Here is a 16997-nt window from a genome sequence, read left to right as displayed (position 1 = left end):
GAGGGTATAGCTATACTTGCTGGCGATGACGAGTCCAGCTCGTGATCAGGCCGTGGTGAATCACACACACACACACACACACACACACACACACAGTGAGTGGTCTCAGTCCTACCCAAAGATCGCAGGGGAACGGTTGGCTGTCTCGAGAGAGACCCGCAGCAGACCAAGAGGTGAATTACACACACACACACACACACACACACATTTCATATACGTAGCTTCATAGGCTCATAGCCCAACTTTGCCTGTCACCACGCCAGGCTGAGAGGAGTCGCACTCATGAATTTCTTTCACTAACTTGAGCGGTTATACGTACTGGCCCCCCTTGAGCAAGGGTGACAGCGCGGATCGAGATGTGTAGTGTGTGAGGATTTAACAAGTAGCGATAGATCGGTCCTTCCGAACTCTAAAGAAAACTCCAAAAGGGTATTGGATAGCGATCACGAGTTCAGCATGTGATAAGACCGTGGGGTGAATGACACGCGGAGCTCCGTAGAGCAGTGGTTAACATGCCCGCCCCCATTTGGAGGTAGAATCCTCCAAGAAATTAATCTTCCATCCTTGCCACACAATCGGTCCTGTATGTTTGATTCCCAACTGGCGGAGTGGAGACGGACGGGCAGTCTCCTTTAATCGATCCGTATCCCATGTCGATCCACCCATGGCAATGAATAGATACCGCGCAAAGAGTATGTCAGTTAGTATTGTGTCCCGCCTCCTGGGTGTGTGTGGATGTGATGTGAGGTTCCATGCAACTGTACCCAACAGTCACCTGCTGAGCTCCAAGCTCACTCAGGTATAGAGTGATATGGCTGCCGATCTCGAGTCTACAGCGTGATCAAACCATGGTGAATGACACACACACACACACACACACACACAATGAATTATCAGTACTAAACATTAAGGAATCTCCCAAGTAAAACACCCGATTTATGGAATAATAATATTAATGCTATTGATTGTCGCTCGTTTATTAACAAAAAAATTGAAAGTATAACCAATTTAACAGTTTATCATAGAAATATGTAGGACGTAAAGGTACAGATTCGCCTTTGGATATGAATATAATTAAGCTATCACTCGAATATATCATTTTAATAAGTCCAACATTAGAATATGCAGCTGAAGTAGCTATGGAAATCCGCTTTGCAAGAAACATGAATAACAGTATTGAAGAAAGAGGCGCGCGCTACACGAGAGGCTCTATTCTGAGAAATTTAAGGGATGAAATATCATGAAAATTATGTGGACTAACACAAGATATAAAAAGGAAAAGATGAGACGTAGGCTACATTATCATCTTGCATGTAGGAAAAGAGAGAGAGAGAGAGAGAGAGAGAGAGAGAGAGAGAGAGAGAGAGAGAGATTATTCTACTGGTACCATATATATTAGTAGTGACTCCATTTAACATTACAGTTGCGTGATGGATGAATATCGTTAAAATATTTCTTAATGATGAGAATATTAATTTGGTGCATGCAGCTGTCCAGTGTCAGTGTCCACATGCACATATTAATTGCACGCTTCTGGAATTCACGCGGCGATATCGGACCCTCGATATAATAGTGGCACAGTACTATAAAAGTAGTATATTAGTATACAGTGGTGAAACATACTATTCATTTTAAGTGGTGGCGTACGTACAACTGACGGCTCATATCGATTCGTTTACCAGGAATTGCTTTATCAATTTATAGCGCTTCATATACTACGTAGTCCCATACTATATATATTCTAGTCCTCGAAACTGTTCACTACATTTAGGAAATATATATGTTTATGGCTGCCAGGCGCCAGCACGGGGCACTAAAGGTGTGAGATGAGTAAGTGAATCGAAGGTATTTTGCAACTTAATTCTTGCGTCATAAGGTACGGCGCGGCCGAGTCTTTGAGTATATTCGTGTGTGCATGTGTGTGTGTGTGTGTGTGTCCCAGTTTCCGTTACACTTATCAAGCCAATAACCGGTGTACGTACGTTACAAATCCTGCAGCAATGACTCTCCCTCTCCATGTGGATCGATATGGACTAGCAATGAACGGGAGTTTTCAGTGAATCATAACGTGTGTCTGTCTGTCTGTCCGTGTGTGTGTACCGCCTAGCCTTTGCGTGTGTGCGTCAGTGCGTCGTTCACACCTGGTGACGCAGTGGCTGACGCAGGTGCCTTACGCTGCTGTCTTGGAAACTATCAAACGCCATCATGCCTTCTTGTTGGGCCCGGCCATGATCTGCTCCCCGCTGGTCAGCCCTCTCGGGCCGGGTGACAGGGTGCATAAAGGCGCTGGGCAGGTGTGGCGGGCTAGCAGGGAGGGGAAGGAGGGTGTAATACAGGGTGTGGCGCGCGCTGGCATTAACTGTGGCGCAACTCCCTCGTCCCTTCACTAGTCCTCGCTATTATTTCTCTTCTCGGCCGTAGATACGCACGTGGCTCGCTGTTCCCTTGTTTTATCCTTATCCACTTGTCAAGAGGGCTTAGCGACATTCAGGTGATTTTTATTTACTGCATATTTGTCTTCCAGTATTTCATGACACATTAACTGGACGTGTCATTGAGAACTATCACTGCAATCAATGGAGGAAGTTGAGCCCCTGCAGTCCTGCATTGACGCGTCAGGAACCTCTTCCCTCCCTCACTCACGGCGTAGTCTTCTGAAAGTTAATGTTTGGCCAGGCCGAAGCCATTATTTAATGACAACTTATTAAAGTAACACAATATAACATCAAAATTATTTTAATCTGCTAATAAGTGTGTTTTAGGCACTTTTTTTTCCTTTAGTGAAACGTTTACATGGATAATCAAAATTTTCCTGTTTGAATGAAATGCATGCATATTATCTCTTTTATTGCTCATTCTAATTTAATCTTATCAAATTTTACAGAAGTTGCAACTTGCAAGAAATTTGTGCAAGTGGTCATCGCGGGGGAAAATAACGGGACTTGTATTTGGTTGCAGATGCGGAGTTTCCTTCCCGCCGAGGTGCCCCTCCTGCCACACCAGCAGCTGTGTTGATACTGCACCACCACCCTCCTCACGCCAGCCTGGCGGAGCCTCCTCCCGTGGGGCGGCACTGGCGGCGGCAGGGGCGTCGGTGGCGTCGTGGGGCAGCGGCAGCGGCGGCGGGCGGCAGCAGCAGACAGCGGCGGGGTTCGGACGTGGCGGCCGCCTCGACATTACTGGAACATGTTGTTGATGTTTGTGACGCATCTGTAAACAAAATGGCCAAGTTATCTAGCGAGGAGAGGGCACTCTTCCCGCTAACAGACATTGACGGAGTGGTGAAGCTATTCAGACTTCATTTAGAGAAGAACAGTGAGCCAAACCTTGCGATATTGTCCATAATCGTGGGACACATTGAAAACACGCTGACGTGCTCCCGGGGAGTGTCGGAGCCGCCAGTCTCTTATGAGGACGAGTTCTCGGACGGCAGGTTCTCGGAGAACCACCACGTCCTTCCCTGTGTCGAGTATGAGACGGTGGAGGCGTTACACCAGCGGTTCTTGGCTATTATCAAGGCACACGTGGATGTGGCCTCCTTCGGCAGCCCGCGGTACGCTACCCGGGAGCTGGTGAAGCGGATCTCAGACGTTGTGTGGTGCACGCTCTCCAGCAGCTACTACAAGGACAGGGCGCACCTGCAGTCCATCTACAGCTACATGACAGGTACGCCGGGGGGACTGTCAGGGGTGTCAGGCACTGCAAAGGGGGTGTCACCTGCCCACGGCATGACAGCCACCACCATTCACTCAACGGGCTCGTTCTATGGCCACAAGCGTTGTTTTGTGATGAATTGTCTTGGTAATAATGTAGTCACCCTGGTTAAGATTCATTTTAATACTGTGCCAGTATCTCATTACCTACCTTATGAAACATCAGTAGCTCTTCATATATCTTTTCTACAAACATTTAACATTCATGGAAATGCTTTCAAAATTCAATTCAAGGATTTTTTTAAATTTTGAAACTAAGGGATAAAGTTTACGAAAGCACGTCGCCTCCTCTGGTGCTGGCCGTGGCGACAGTGGTGCCGCCGCAGCTGCAAAATAGCTCGCAGAGGGTTTTGTTAGGTAAGGTTAGGTTAGATTATATTCATGCTCTATGATAAAATTCGCGGTATTTGCATAAAAATAACAGGTTTGCTCTGGCTACGGCAGCGGTGCAGCCGGTGTTTCGAGAAATACCTCCTCGCAGAAATAAGTCACATATACTTGTGGGGGGTTCCAGAGGGGGGTGCAGCCCCCCCTGGTTAGAAGTGGGGGTCGAGGGGGGCGCAGCCCCCCCATTAGCAGGTCATAAAGTTTGCTTGGAGTAGTTTAAATATGCTCCCCCACCCTAAACCCTCTGCGAGCTATTTTGTGGCTGCAGCGGCGGCACTGTCGCCGCGGCCGCCGCCAGAGGAGGCGACGCGCTTTCACAAACTTTATTCCCTATTTTCAAGAGTAAACAAAAAGTCCTTCAATTGGATTTTGAAAGTGTTTCCATGACTGTTGAAGGTTTGTAGAAAAGATATATGAAGAGATAGTGATGTTTCATAAAGTAGATAATGAGATACTGGCATGGTACTAAAACGAATCTTTACCAGATTAGTTGTATTAACGCACTGATATCTCGTCTCCTGTTGTCACATGTGAAATCTCCTAATCTTTAAACCTCCCAGAAATCAATAGGAAAAGTGTAGAGATCAAAATTACTGCCAAAATAGCCATGAAATGTGTGTTGGAAGCTGCGCGACTGCAGGCGGCACAGCCCATGGCCTTTTCATCTATTTCCGTGCCCTGGATTTTTAAGCTCGAGTGTTTTGAGGCATCATTTGTCGTGCAAATGAATAATAATCATAATATGACCCTGTCAAATATTTGCTATAGGTAGGTTAAGTTAAGTACGTTAGGTTAGATTAGATTAAGTTTGGTTACGGTACATTTCCTAAGTTTATTTTTTTTACAATAAATACGTGTGATAGACCGCGCTTCACTGTTGTTGTTACTGGTGGCGGAATAGGTTATGGCGGTGAGCCGCAGGTTTACGTTGCCAGTGGACTCACAGGTTCTTGCACACATTTCATGGCTGTTTTCACAGTTGTTTAGATCTCTACACTCTCCTATTGGATTAGAGTTTTGAAGGTCAGTAGCTTAACATACATTATCACAGAAGAGCAGTTGGTTAAATAGGAAACGAAATATCGGCTCCTTTATAATATCAATCTTTACCGTCACCCCTTATCTTTTACCTCTGTCTCTGTGCTGACATTGCATGTTTGATTTATCTGAATGCAGTGCAGTAAATAATAACTTCCAGAGAGCTAAAGAAGCCTTAAAATATTGATATATAAAGTTTAGGAACGCACGTCATATATTGGCAGTTGGGGTGGGAGTCGGGTCAAGTTGGCTTAGGTTAGATATGGTTAGGTTAGTTTATATCAGGTTAGATTTAGTTTTGTTAGATTTGTTAATTTTAATTGCTGACGATAAATACATGTGACCTGCTTTGTGTTGTGCCATTGATGATACTGGCGGCGGAAGAGGCTACCCTCATCTCGATATTCCCCGTCACATTGTTCGGTAATTATCTAGAATTACTCTGCTGATAGATTTCAGTTTGTTGTTTGTCACTGAAAACAGTTTTCATTGGATGTACCTGGCATTAACCAACATTAGGATCAGTATCAGAGCCAATTCTTCTGCTCTCCAACTACTAGATATCTTTATTCAATGTATTTTGAGCCTATATACTTAGAATATGAATTGTCATTATTTTTTTAATTTTTCCAGTTATGCATTGTCATGACACCAATAACAAACTATTTTAGTGGCAATGGATTGATTACTCTCAGTAGTGGATAAAGGCTCTGTTAAGTTTTTATTTTATTTTTTATTTTTTATTTTTTTATTATTTTTTTTAGAAAATGTGGTAGTGCAGTGTGTGGGTCAGATGGTAGTCTGGTCTGCCTCGCCACCAATGTCCAAACACTACTCAAAGCAGGGAGGCAGGCTGAGGGAAAAGAAAGCATTTCCAGCAAAAATGAAGGTCAAATTTATTCAAAACAAATAATAAAAACATTATACAAACTTTGTGTACATAGTGAAATGAACACTGGTCATCCTGGGCCTCCTTTGCCTCTTGTTGTGATTGAAATTCTAGAATACTGGTAAAATAATTTAACATTACTGATGTGGTTCAGAATGAAGAATAAAGAGATATAGAGGTTAGCGAAAGTAAAAATTATCTGCGTCACTGGCCCTAAAAATACATATAGGTATATATAAAAGTATTAATTTGTGTTTGTGCATGCATACATGTGTGTGCAATGTTTAAAGGGAGGTGACTGCTGTTGATAGGGCTAAATTACTAAGTTAGTAAAGTTGGGGCATACACAAAAACTGTGAATGGCCTTCTTGCTCGTCTTTGTCACATTGGCCCATGAGTAGGACAGGAAATAACCCATCATCCTGGGACACAGGGCAAGTGAGTCATCTGGGTCACTTAATAAGGAGAGCGTCCACCGTGGATTAAAAAAAATAATTATAAAATTGAAAAAATTAACGTCTTCGTACACGCCTCGGCTAGCTTGTGGAACAATATTATTAAGAAATAAGCAAAATATGACAGTTATGGCTGAATCCCTCCCCCCCGCCCTCTTCCGCCCGTCACTTCTGTCACTATTAAACACTTGCCTGTGCGATGACAGGCTGGGGCCGACTACCATCTAGGCCCCTCAAGAAAGTCTACCGGCGCTATTGGCTGGCACATAAAAAAAAAAAAAAAAAAAAAAAAACTATTCATACACAGGTGCGTACATCATCATGTTTCAGCATAGAAAATAGTTTAAAATAATATTCGTATGGCATCTTGAGGCAAACTAGCATCTGCGATGGCCTTGGAGGCAGCAGATCTGACACATACATCAGTCACCCTGGAGGAGCCAGAGATAAGTTGCATGTCAGCTCGATTTCCAAGGAAAGGACACTTATCAGACACACAAAGTCCTTCAAAACAAAGAAAAAACTGGAATTCAGTAAAGAATACCAACCGGGAAGGCATCTAGGTTTAAAGGGCGAACTCTATAAATCCGCAGACTTTAACTCACTTTTTAGAAAACGGGATTTTTTTTTTTCTTTTTTTTTCTAAAATTACTTTGCCACTATTTGACCAATTTTAATAAACAATACATCATTGGAAAGAGGAGCTGAAGCACAAGCTTTTCATCACAAGTTTTCTTTTCAATTAATTGTATTAAGGGACAATTGTTGGAAAAAAATAATATTGTTAGATACACCAACGAAATTGAAAAAAAATTCTCATCATTTAACAAAAGCAAAATTGAAAAATTTTCCTTGATGAATCTTTTGGAATTTGCACTAAGTTTCTTTTGTTATTTTTTTCATCAGTGTAGGTCATTAGATAGAGAGGAATTTTGAGTTGAGTTTTGTTAAAAAATTACACTATTTTTTCCTGCTTTTATGTATCGACGTATAGATCTGAAAGTAAGCATATATTACTTCACCATAAGCATACATTTCACATGAATATAATCAGTATCATACGCTAATAATTAAAGACATGGCGGACGCTCCCCTTAAAGGGGCTATTACACTGGGCAAATTTTCCCTGGATCTTCAGTCATAAAATCATGGATTTTTGCCTACGTGCACATACTACCATCCTCTTCCTATCACACTTGCCTTGCACTCTCTCAGCGTACCGTGGTCTTGACTGACACATTTTCACAACAACAAGTATGGCTGACGTCCCTGTTCACACCCCCATTTTCACTCTAAAGTGCTGTTGCTTTGGCTCTAGTGACACTCAATTTACGCAAGCAACGGAAATTGAAAAGAATGTGGAGGCGGCAATGGCTTACAAGAAGAGAGGAGCGCAATGAAGTGATGCAGCTGTTGCAAGAACTACGTCTAGAAGACGAGGAAGGGTACAGGCAGTGGATGAGTCGGCAAGGACCAATTTTATGAAATATTGAGCCTTGTACAACCATCTATAGCCAAGAAAGACACAAGGCTTAGGAAACCAGTGTCTGCTCTTTCTTCTATGCAGTTTTTTTGCATACAATTCATGCCTAGGATCCCCCAAAGCTGGCATATCCCATAATTTCTTAATTAAAGTGGTCTCGGAGGCCTTGGTCCAGGCAACAACACTCATAGCTGTACAAATGTAGGGACAGTAGGGTGTAGCCTCTTCCTCTTCTTCTTGTTTCTTGTTATTGCTAATGATGATGATGGTGAGTAATACCGTCGTCCTTCGGTGAAATCTACCGTAGCTTTGGAAGATTGTGAACACGTCAGAAAGCCACGGAATTGAGAACCACGGCAGCAGAAATCATGGTTTGACTGAAGATCCACAGCAAATTTGCTCAGTGTAATAGCCCCTTTAGGCCCCTTTCACACAAGCGGTTTTCTCCCACGCGGTTTAGAAATCAGTGAAGTTCAATGAGGCCCTTCACATGCTGGCCGCGCGGCAGTGATTTACCAACCGCGTGCACTGCTAACCCACGCAGCGCCAGGCGGTTCAGAATACTATAGAAGTCTATGGAGCTCTTCAGACGGGAGGTTTTTCCCAACGCGGCAGATGTGGTTAACGTGTGGCAGAGGTTCATTTTGCTCACAAGTTCTTCAAATGTAGAAGATGACATGCGGAAATAATTAAAAACTTTTCTTCATCAGCTTTCAGGTCAGAATATAATGTGTAGAATGCTCCATGAAGGAGCCTAGGGCTGTTTATTGGGTGGGTCCACCATTTACATAGTCACTTCTTTTTAACACCCTGTTCATTATATACACAGAGATCACCCTCTTCTTTACATCCTCCATCTCGAACACACAAACAAACAAGTCTCGACAAACTGACAAGTATTCTGTGCACTGCTGCAGACGAACCGCGCAGGAAAACCGCTCGTGTGAAGACATGCCTTCTAAGACACCCACCCGCGTGGCCATACTACCGCGCGGGAGACAACCGCTCGTGTGAAGGGGTCCTAAGTTACATTCCCCCAGGTTTCCCCGGGTAACCCAGTTTTCAATCAACACGTAAGGATGAACAGCTGGGTGGGCTGTGTGCCACCTGCCCGAACCAAGATTCAAACTCAGGCCCTCTGATTCGTAACTAGGTGTGGGTGCTGTTTAGTAGTAGTAAGTTACTATCCCTAGAGAGACTGCATCGGACAGGCAGGTTTAGTTCCTTCAGGTGACCAGGAAATGGGGTTGAGAGTCAAAATATTGAACTTTGTAATGGAAACTATTGTTTACCTCCATGGCACTCTGACATGCTTGCTCTCACCTGGCCTGTTTCTGCTCTGTTTGGCCTACACTTTCCAGAGTTCAAGCTAATTCTCCACCCTATTCTGGTGGTGCAAATCAATGGTAAAAGATCTGACTGGGGATGTGTTACGAGTGGGGTCCCACAAGGTTCGGTATTAGGTCCACTTTTGTTTATTATTTATATCAATGACTTAGACACAGGAATTAGTAGTGATGTTAGTAAATTTGCAGATGATACCAAGATCGGTAGAGTAATTGAGTCGGATCAGGACGCTAGTATTCTCCAAGGTGAACTCAACAGATTATATGACTGGGCGGATAAATGGCAGATGGAGTTCAATGTAGGGAAGTGCAGTATTCTGAGTGTAGGTAGGAACAACCCCTCACATAACTATTGCTTAAATGACACTCTCATAAGTAGGTCTGAGAGGATTTAGGGTCTTAGTGAGCTCTGATCTCCGTCCAAGGGCACAATGCATTCAAGCTAGAAATCGAGCTAATAGGGTACTGGGATTTATTTCAAGGAGCGTAAGCAACAGAAGCCCCGAAGTCTTCCTCAAACTATATTTAGCATTAGTTAGACCTCATCTTGACTATGCGGTTCAGTTCTGGTCACCCTACTATAGAATGGATATCAAAATGTTAGAATCGGTGCAGAGGAGGATGACTAAGATGATTCAGGGGTTGAGAAACTTGCCATACGAGGAAAGACTCAAACAGTTAAACTTGCATTCTCTAGAAAGGCGAAGGGTGCGTGGAGACATGATCGAGGTTTATAAATGGATGAAGGGCTTTAATAAGGAGACATTCATAAGGTTTTGTTGGTAAGAGAACCGGGTTTAAACTGGATAAATTCAGATTCAACAGGGACATAGGCAAAATTGGTTTACTAATAGGGTGGTGGATGAGTGGAAGCAGTCATGTGGTGAGTGCCAATACAATTGTCACATTCAAAAATAGACTAGATAAATTCATGGACAGCGATATTAGGTGGGGTTAGATACACGGGAGCTTAGGGTCAAAGGAGCTGCCTCGTACAGGCCTACCGGCCTCTTGCAGACTCCTGCGTTCTTATGTTCTTATGTTCTTATGTTCTATTTCACCTCATCCTAATCAATGTAAAACCTAGCTGACTTTCTGGAAGGGCCTTAGCTGAATTGATGAAGATGACAGAGTGTACTGTACTCTCATTTGTGAATATGGCATGGATGATATGCTTGAACGATGGGTGGTGGACTGTACTGTTAGCTGCTACTTGTCTGAGAGTGATTGGGATGCTATAATTTGTTCTGGTGCCTTATTAATGGAAGTATCATATACATTTTATAAGTATAAAGAGTCAGAAATGGATTATTGTTATCTGTTCTTACAGTACACCCAACATTTTGCTTCTTTTTTTATGCAATTCATGGTTTCATAGGTCTTGACACTTGTTGCACACTGTTTTCGTCTGCCGAGTGTAAACCGTGAGATGTGGCTACAACTTGGCAGTATGTTGAGGTGCATCAGAGAGCATGGGAGAGCAAGTCAAGCCACATGGCTCAGGCATGGATACATCCCCTATGTTCATTGGACCCATTAGTTGCACAATCTCTCGCAGGTGGGGGAGAGAGTCCAACATGACAGTGGATCAGTTGTACATAACAAAAATGGCATCCTACACAACAGCTCCCCCACAGTATTCCCACAGCAACTCATATAGGTGACCCTTTACTTAAAGCAGCAATCATAATTGTACAGAATATTTGAAGAAGGCAAAAATATGCAGAAGAGGCGACACTGGCTGCACTCGTATAACTTTGGTGTTTCCCTTGTTTACAAACATGGGTGCCCTTCCCCCCTCCCACCTCCCTGCACAATTACTCATAAGAACATAAGAACGCAGGAGTCTGCAAGAGGCCGGCAGGCCTGTACGAGGCAGCTCCTTTGACCCTAAGCTCCCGTGTATCTAACCCCACCTAATATCGCTGTCCATGAATTTATCTAGTCTATTTTTGAATGTGACAATTGTATTGGCACTCACCACATGACTGCTAAGCCTATTCCACTCATCCACCACCCTGTTAGTAAACCAATTTTTGCCTATGTCCCTACTCCAATACAGGCCACTCGGCTAATGCCACTATCTTGACGTAACTTGTTCCCCCAGTTGCACAATGTTGGGTGCCTAATGTGTCTGTCAAATGCAGGGATGTTCAAATAAAGTTAGTGCTTGCCAGTGTAGACCAAGAGATGTGGTAACAATTAGACAGTATGCCAAGATAAATCAGAGTGCAGGAGAGTAAGTTGGGTCATATGTATAGAGTATATACATGTTGAAACAAAACTAGTTTGGGCTCGCCATGCCGAGTATAGACCACTATGTATGTGTTTACAACTCAGGAAAATGCAGAGATGCAAATTTTTTTAACGATTTTTCCCAGTATTTATTGGAACTCAAATTTTTTTAATTAATATTTCTTTGCTTGCAGAGTTATAGGAGTTTAACTTTAATTGAGAGGCTAAGAACATTCTTCACTTGAGATGGCATTATTAGGCCATCAGGTCTAGTAGGCTTGATGTCCTCTGCATGGCAGTCTTATTTTTGTCTATTATCACTAATTATCTTGAATTGTTTAAATTCCACAGAATTACTCTACAACCCAAAACTTTTTTCACAATTTAAGTTGAAATTTCTTTCATTTGTATTGGAGTTGTAGAACCATTTTTGGACACTGAGTAACCTTCACTTAGCATGTTATATTTTGTACTGCAGGAGCCAAGCTGGACAGCTCAGGCACCACGCTGGCAGTAGTGGCGGCGTGCCAGGCACTAGGTTACTACGATGTGCACCTTGCCCTCTCAGAGGACCACACCTGGGTGGTGTTTGGAGACAAGGGACAACATACCGTTGAGGTCACGTGGCACGGTGAGTGGGTGCCTCCTGTTTCCCTTCATTATTACCATTATTATTATCATTATTATTGATATTTTGTTATTACTGCTAGCAGTAGCAACATATCATTACTATTATTAGTGTGGTAAAGTGTAAATGAAGATAGAAGAAAATGGAAACTAAATATTTCAACTTTAATGTATGTACAGGTGACCCCACTTTATGAACAGGTTACATTCCCCCAAAAGCATTCACAAAGCAAAATTTTGTTTTGCAAACTCATTATAACATTGGTTGAGTGAAGTCTGGTTCCAGGATGCTAATGTGAATTCATTTTCTCAGTCTGAATCAATATTTGTGTATCTTATGACTCATTAACCCTTAAAACACAACCACATCTATGATTCAACATGCAACTGGACTATAAAACATAAATGCCACAATCAGTAATTTGTTAGTACAAGTTGGAATTCATTTGTGGCAGGGTGCTCAATCTGAATCAGTATTTGTGTACTTATGACTCCATAACCCTTAATTTACACCTTCACCTACATTTAGAATGTTTGAAAACCTAACCTCATGTTGCTAATCATAATATAGAAGCCATAATTGCTTAGATAGAAGCAAAAGATTGCCTAGGTAAACTTCATAAACATAATTAGTTTTGTGCTTGCATCCTTTCTTTCCTCTTCTTTCTACAATGCCCATGTGCACTTTCCTTGCTGTTTTAGCCACTATAAGTCAGTTATGGCAGCATTATATGTCAATAATTGACTGATACAGTGTTTCCATCATATAAACTTAAAACTAACCTGAACAACCCACTCTCCAAAGTTATTTATAACAGAATAAAAAAAAAAAAATGCTCTGAAGTTGGTTGAAAGTGTCAAGGTAATGGGATGTGTGGCTCTTTGTGTTAGCATTTAAGAAACATTTGGTTTTATAGGTCACTAAGTCAAAGCTTAATCAAAGTAGAGCCCAAGCAAGAGGAGCCGTGTGTGTGTGTGTGTGTTTGCCTGTTAGTCTGTCTATCTGTCTGTCTTTTTCTTTTGTTTGTCTGTCCCTGTCATCTGTGCATGAGAGCATGTCCTTTACAGACCAGTTTGTGGAAGCTTGTTCTATTGATCCAGTAGTCTGCACCACAGTTGATCCTTTTCATCATTAATCCTGGTATTGTGGTCTTTCATCTTTTCCTTTAATACATTCATAACAATACATATCTACAGAATTGAGGTTTACATTAAAGTGCATTTTACCAATAATAATGATTTATGTATATCTGTGTGTGGGTGTGTACCTTTAAATGGGTGTACTTTTAGATTTAGGATACCTGACTAGTCTGTTATGCAAGAGTGAGTGGGAGGAAAGAGGAGGAGTAGGGGGGTTGGCTACTGCTGCTGCTGCCACTGGTGGCTGAGGCAGCCTAAGTTATTGATTAGCCTTGACCTTGATACACAGCACACTCTTTCTTTCCACCTCCCATACAGTTTCCATCAGCCACCTCTCCTTGCAGACATCCGTGTACAGTTGATCATGTTATTATTCCTCTTTATTCTTTCTTTTTTATCATTGTTTTTGCAGCCACTTGTATCTTAACTTCTGTCAGCTTTTTATTTGGTACTTGTAATTTGTGCTTTCTCCTATTGTTATTATTTTTTTTTTCCCATATTTTGCTTCTGTTTCTTTAATTGTGTTTTATTTGCTCCTTGGCTCATTTTCTTAAATATTTCTTTTCTCACCTTAAAAAGGTACCCATATTTCCTCAGACTACACTTGTGTCATAGGTGTTTTCAATGTCAGCATTACTAAAATTATTTTGTATTATTTACCATTGCAGTATTTGCACTACTATTCAGGTTTTCATCCAATAGTTTCTCCAGTGTTTAATAATTACATAACCAGTCAGTTCTCATTCCCTCCTGGGTTGAATGTGACATCTGTTTGCTGACTTACATAACTGATGGTAATATTTTTTGGGTTCCTCCACACGGAAGTTTGGGCTGCGTGCCAGATGCTGCTGTTGGAGTTTTCTCCTTTGTGTTGAGTTTTCCTTCTTGCATTCCTTGGATCTCTTAATGATTTTATTTCCCACATACTTTTAAGTATCAGGTGGTGATGCATCCTTGTTATGCAAAACATTGTTGTGTCTGGGATAATCCATGATTTACAAGGATCATCATCACCATCATCATTTAGAATCAAGATTTACAAGATTTAAAAAGATGTGAAATATCTTTCAACCACTACAGTTTCACCACATCAGGAAGAAACAGTGGTGATGATGATGATGATGATGATGGTCATGTTTCTAGTAGAGTGAGGTTGCTGATGCTTTTCATTTCAAGTATTTAATTGTAGATGTATTTGTTTTTTATTTATTGAGTAAGGTAGTTACTTGTTTTTTTCTGGAATATGTTACTTTTATAGTATTGTATAGTAGTAATAGCAGAGTTTTTAAGACATGCATTACAGATAAAAAAATTAGGAATGATGTGACTTTCATCCTAGTAGTTTTAACAGCACTAATTGTTGTCATAATCATACTTTCATACTCATTATTTGTCATTTTTATCATTATTATCATGAAGTAGAGAAAGTAAGGGTGCTGTATTGGCAGTGTAATAATTCTTAAAACAATCTTTTTTTTTATTCTTTCTTTGTCTATAAATAAAGGATGCAAGATTAGTTGAATGTCACATGCCCTACTGCCATTCTATTCAGTCCCCTCGTTACTAAGAGTGAACCTTCTCATGACTTGCAGGGAAGGGCAATGAAGACAAGAGGGGTATACCGGTGACGCACGATGTTTACAGCAAGTCTTGGCTCTATGTCAATGGGCAGCCAGTGGTGTGCAACAGACACATGGAGGTAAAGATTACATGCCATAGCAACCAAGTGAACAGTCTTGCGGGTTAATGTTTTACTGATTTTTTCATTACTGGTTATTGATTAGCATTATTGTGGGTCCTCCCTAAGTATGAAAACATGGTCATGATGATAGTGAATACATATCTTGACATCCTGTATGCAAAGATTGGAAAGGAAGTTATGTTTTTGACTAGTCCAATCCTTTAAACCATATGCAATAATTTTTCCCTCACAAAGAGAACTTGTCAGTACTGAATGAACAAACCACATAAAATAAATCTTCTGTTTCAGTTAGGTAAAAATAATAAGATAAAAAATCTGTTTAATTATCAGAGCTTTGTACTCCTTACTTTTTTTCTGCAAACATGGTCACACTGTGAGTTAACTGAGTCTTGTTACATTCAGGTGGCGACGATAGTGTCTAACATGAACCCTGGCATCAACGCCACCACAGACTCTGAAGAGGTCATGTTGCTACAACAAGCACTGCTGTGGATGCTGTACGATGCTGGCCACCTCACCAAGTACCCCATGGCCATAGGTTGGAATCATATGCCACCTTTGACTTTATGCATTATCATCATACTATTGCTACAGTACAAAATATAGATAATTTTAATTCATGTACTGAATTTTAAACTATTTCCAGACAACCTGGGTGACCTTGAAGAAATGATGCCCAGCAAAGGAAGAGCACCAGCCACACGCATGTATGAGGAGGCCATCACAAGTGCTGTGCGCTACTACCACAACCAGCACGTGTACCCATACACCTACTTAGGGGGCTACTGCTACCGAAACAAACTCTACAAGCAGGCCCTGAAATATTGGGCTCGAGCTGCTTCAGTTATCAAAAAGTATGGCTTAAAAGTTTACCCTACACTCCATAACATTTAAACCCTGTATATCTCATTAATTCTTATATGTAATATTTCATCTTGCCTTGTTACATTAGGAAACATGAACAATGTAGAGATTATCAAGTTAATCATGAAAAAACAATAAAACACTGAACTTGACTGAGGTTTATCTTTTCAGCTACAACTATTCAAGAGATGACGAAGAAATTTACAAGGAATTCCTAGAGATTGCCAATGAACTGATTCCACACATCATGCGCGTTGTGAGCTCAGGCATCTCTGCACGATCAATTCTGAAGGACCCAGAGTGCTTTGGGTACCTTCTGGAGTTCTATGATGGAATCTGTGAGTGGGAGGAGGGCTCAGCCACCCCGGTGCTGCACATTGGCTGGGCAAAAGCGCTCTTCAACACGATCGCCAAGTTTGATGCGCATGTCAGGTCACACGTCAAGATATTCTGTGTGGACCCTGATTCTAATGGTGAGATTTGGGCCTTTAATGGGGTTAAAAGGGGAACAGTTGGGGTTCTATGTCAGACTTTGCATGAGTCTGAAAAGGGGGATATTCAGTGTCTTTTCTAATAACCTGATATGTATTTTAACAAGAATGGGTCAACATTTTGCAGAACACTCCTGTAAGTTAATGTAGATGACAGCTATCCAAAAACATTATAAATTTTAATTCTTCTTTGTTCATAATAGGTGCACCTAACATCACCAAATGTGGGGTACAAACTTTGCGGAGGGACTATTTTATGCCACCATAAGTCGGTAGTGGGCTAAAGAGTAGTCTATCCGGATATTTTGTTTTTATTTATTAATGATCCACAAGACATCCTAGAGTTAAATCAAAGTATGTGCTTATCTTTGTATTTGTCATACACACACTGATAATATTTCTGTGGGGCTGATTCACTTATTTGAGTGAAATTCTATTGTGAAAAACAGTCACAAATTCGTGTCACTAGTTAAAATGAAACTAGTAATGCAAGTTCTGCCACCATTAAATACAAATGGATAAATATGAAAGCTCACGAAGTCACAATAAGTGATATCACCGCTTTGCGCAGTAAAAGTATGCTATTTATGGTATCTGATACCCGCAAAATGGTGTGCACTGCTCCCT

The 16997-nt window shown here is 41.5% G+C and overlaps 1 protein-coding gene across 2 annotated transcripts in view; it reads left to right on the top strand.

Moving 5' to 3' along the window:
• Positions 1 to 112: 112 nt before the first annotated feature.
• The window catches only part of LOC127010333 (menin-like), a 24763-nt gene continuing 7878 nt past the window's right edge, over positions 113 to 16997 (top strand). The window contains exons 1-7 of one of the 2 annotated variants that reach the window (XM_050884264.1): positions 113 to 173; positions 2959 to 3666; positions 12025 to 12177; positions 14906 to 15012; positions 15418 to 15553; positions 15662 to 15869; positions 16051 to 16352. In XM_050884264.1, the coding sequence (XP_050740221.1) occupies positions 3222 to 3666; positions 12025 to 12177; positions 14906 to 15012; positions 15418 to 15553; positions 15662 to 15869; positions 16051 to 16352 (1351 nt within the window). In that variant the 5' untranslated portion in view covers positions 113 to 173; positions 2959 to 3221. Of the gene's footprint in view, positions 174 to 2000; positions 2492 to 2958; positions 3667 to 12024; positions 12178 to 14905; positions 15013 to 15417; positions 15554 to 15661; positions 15870 to 16050; positions 16353 to 16997 lie in introns of those variants that run through there. The other variant, XM_050884267.1, reaches the window with a different exon arrangement.

The sequence above is a fragment of the Eriocheir sinensis genome, chromosome 4, assembly GCF_024679095.1.
Source record: "Eriocheir sinensis breed Jianghai 21 chromosome 4, ASM2467909v1, whole genome shotgun sequence".
In the NCBI taxonomy this organism is placed as follows: Eukaryota; Metazoa; Arthropoda; class Malacostraca; order Decapoda; family Varunidae; genus Eriocheir; species Eriocheir sinensis.
The sequence above is the reverse complement of the archived record's forward strand: the minus strand, read 5'-3'. Positions and strand labels throughout refer to the sequence as shown.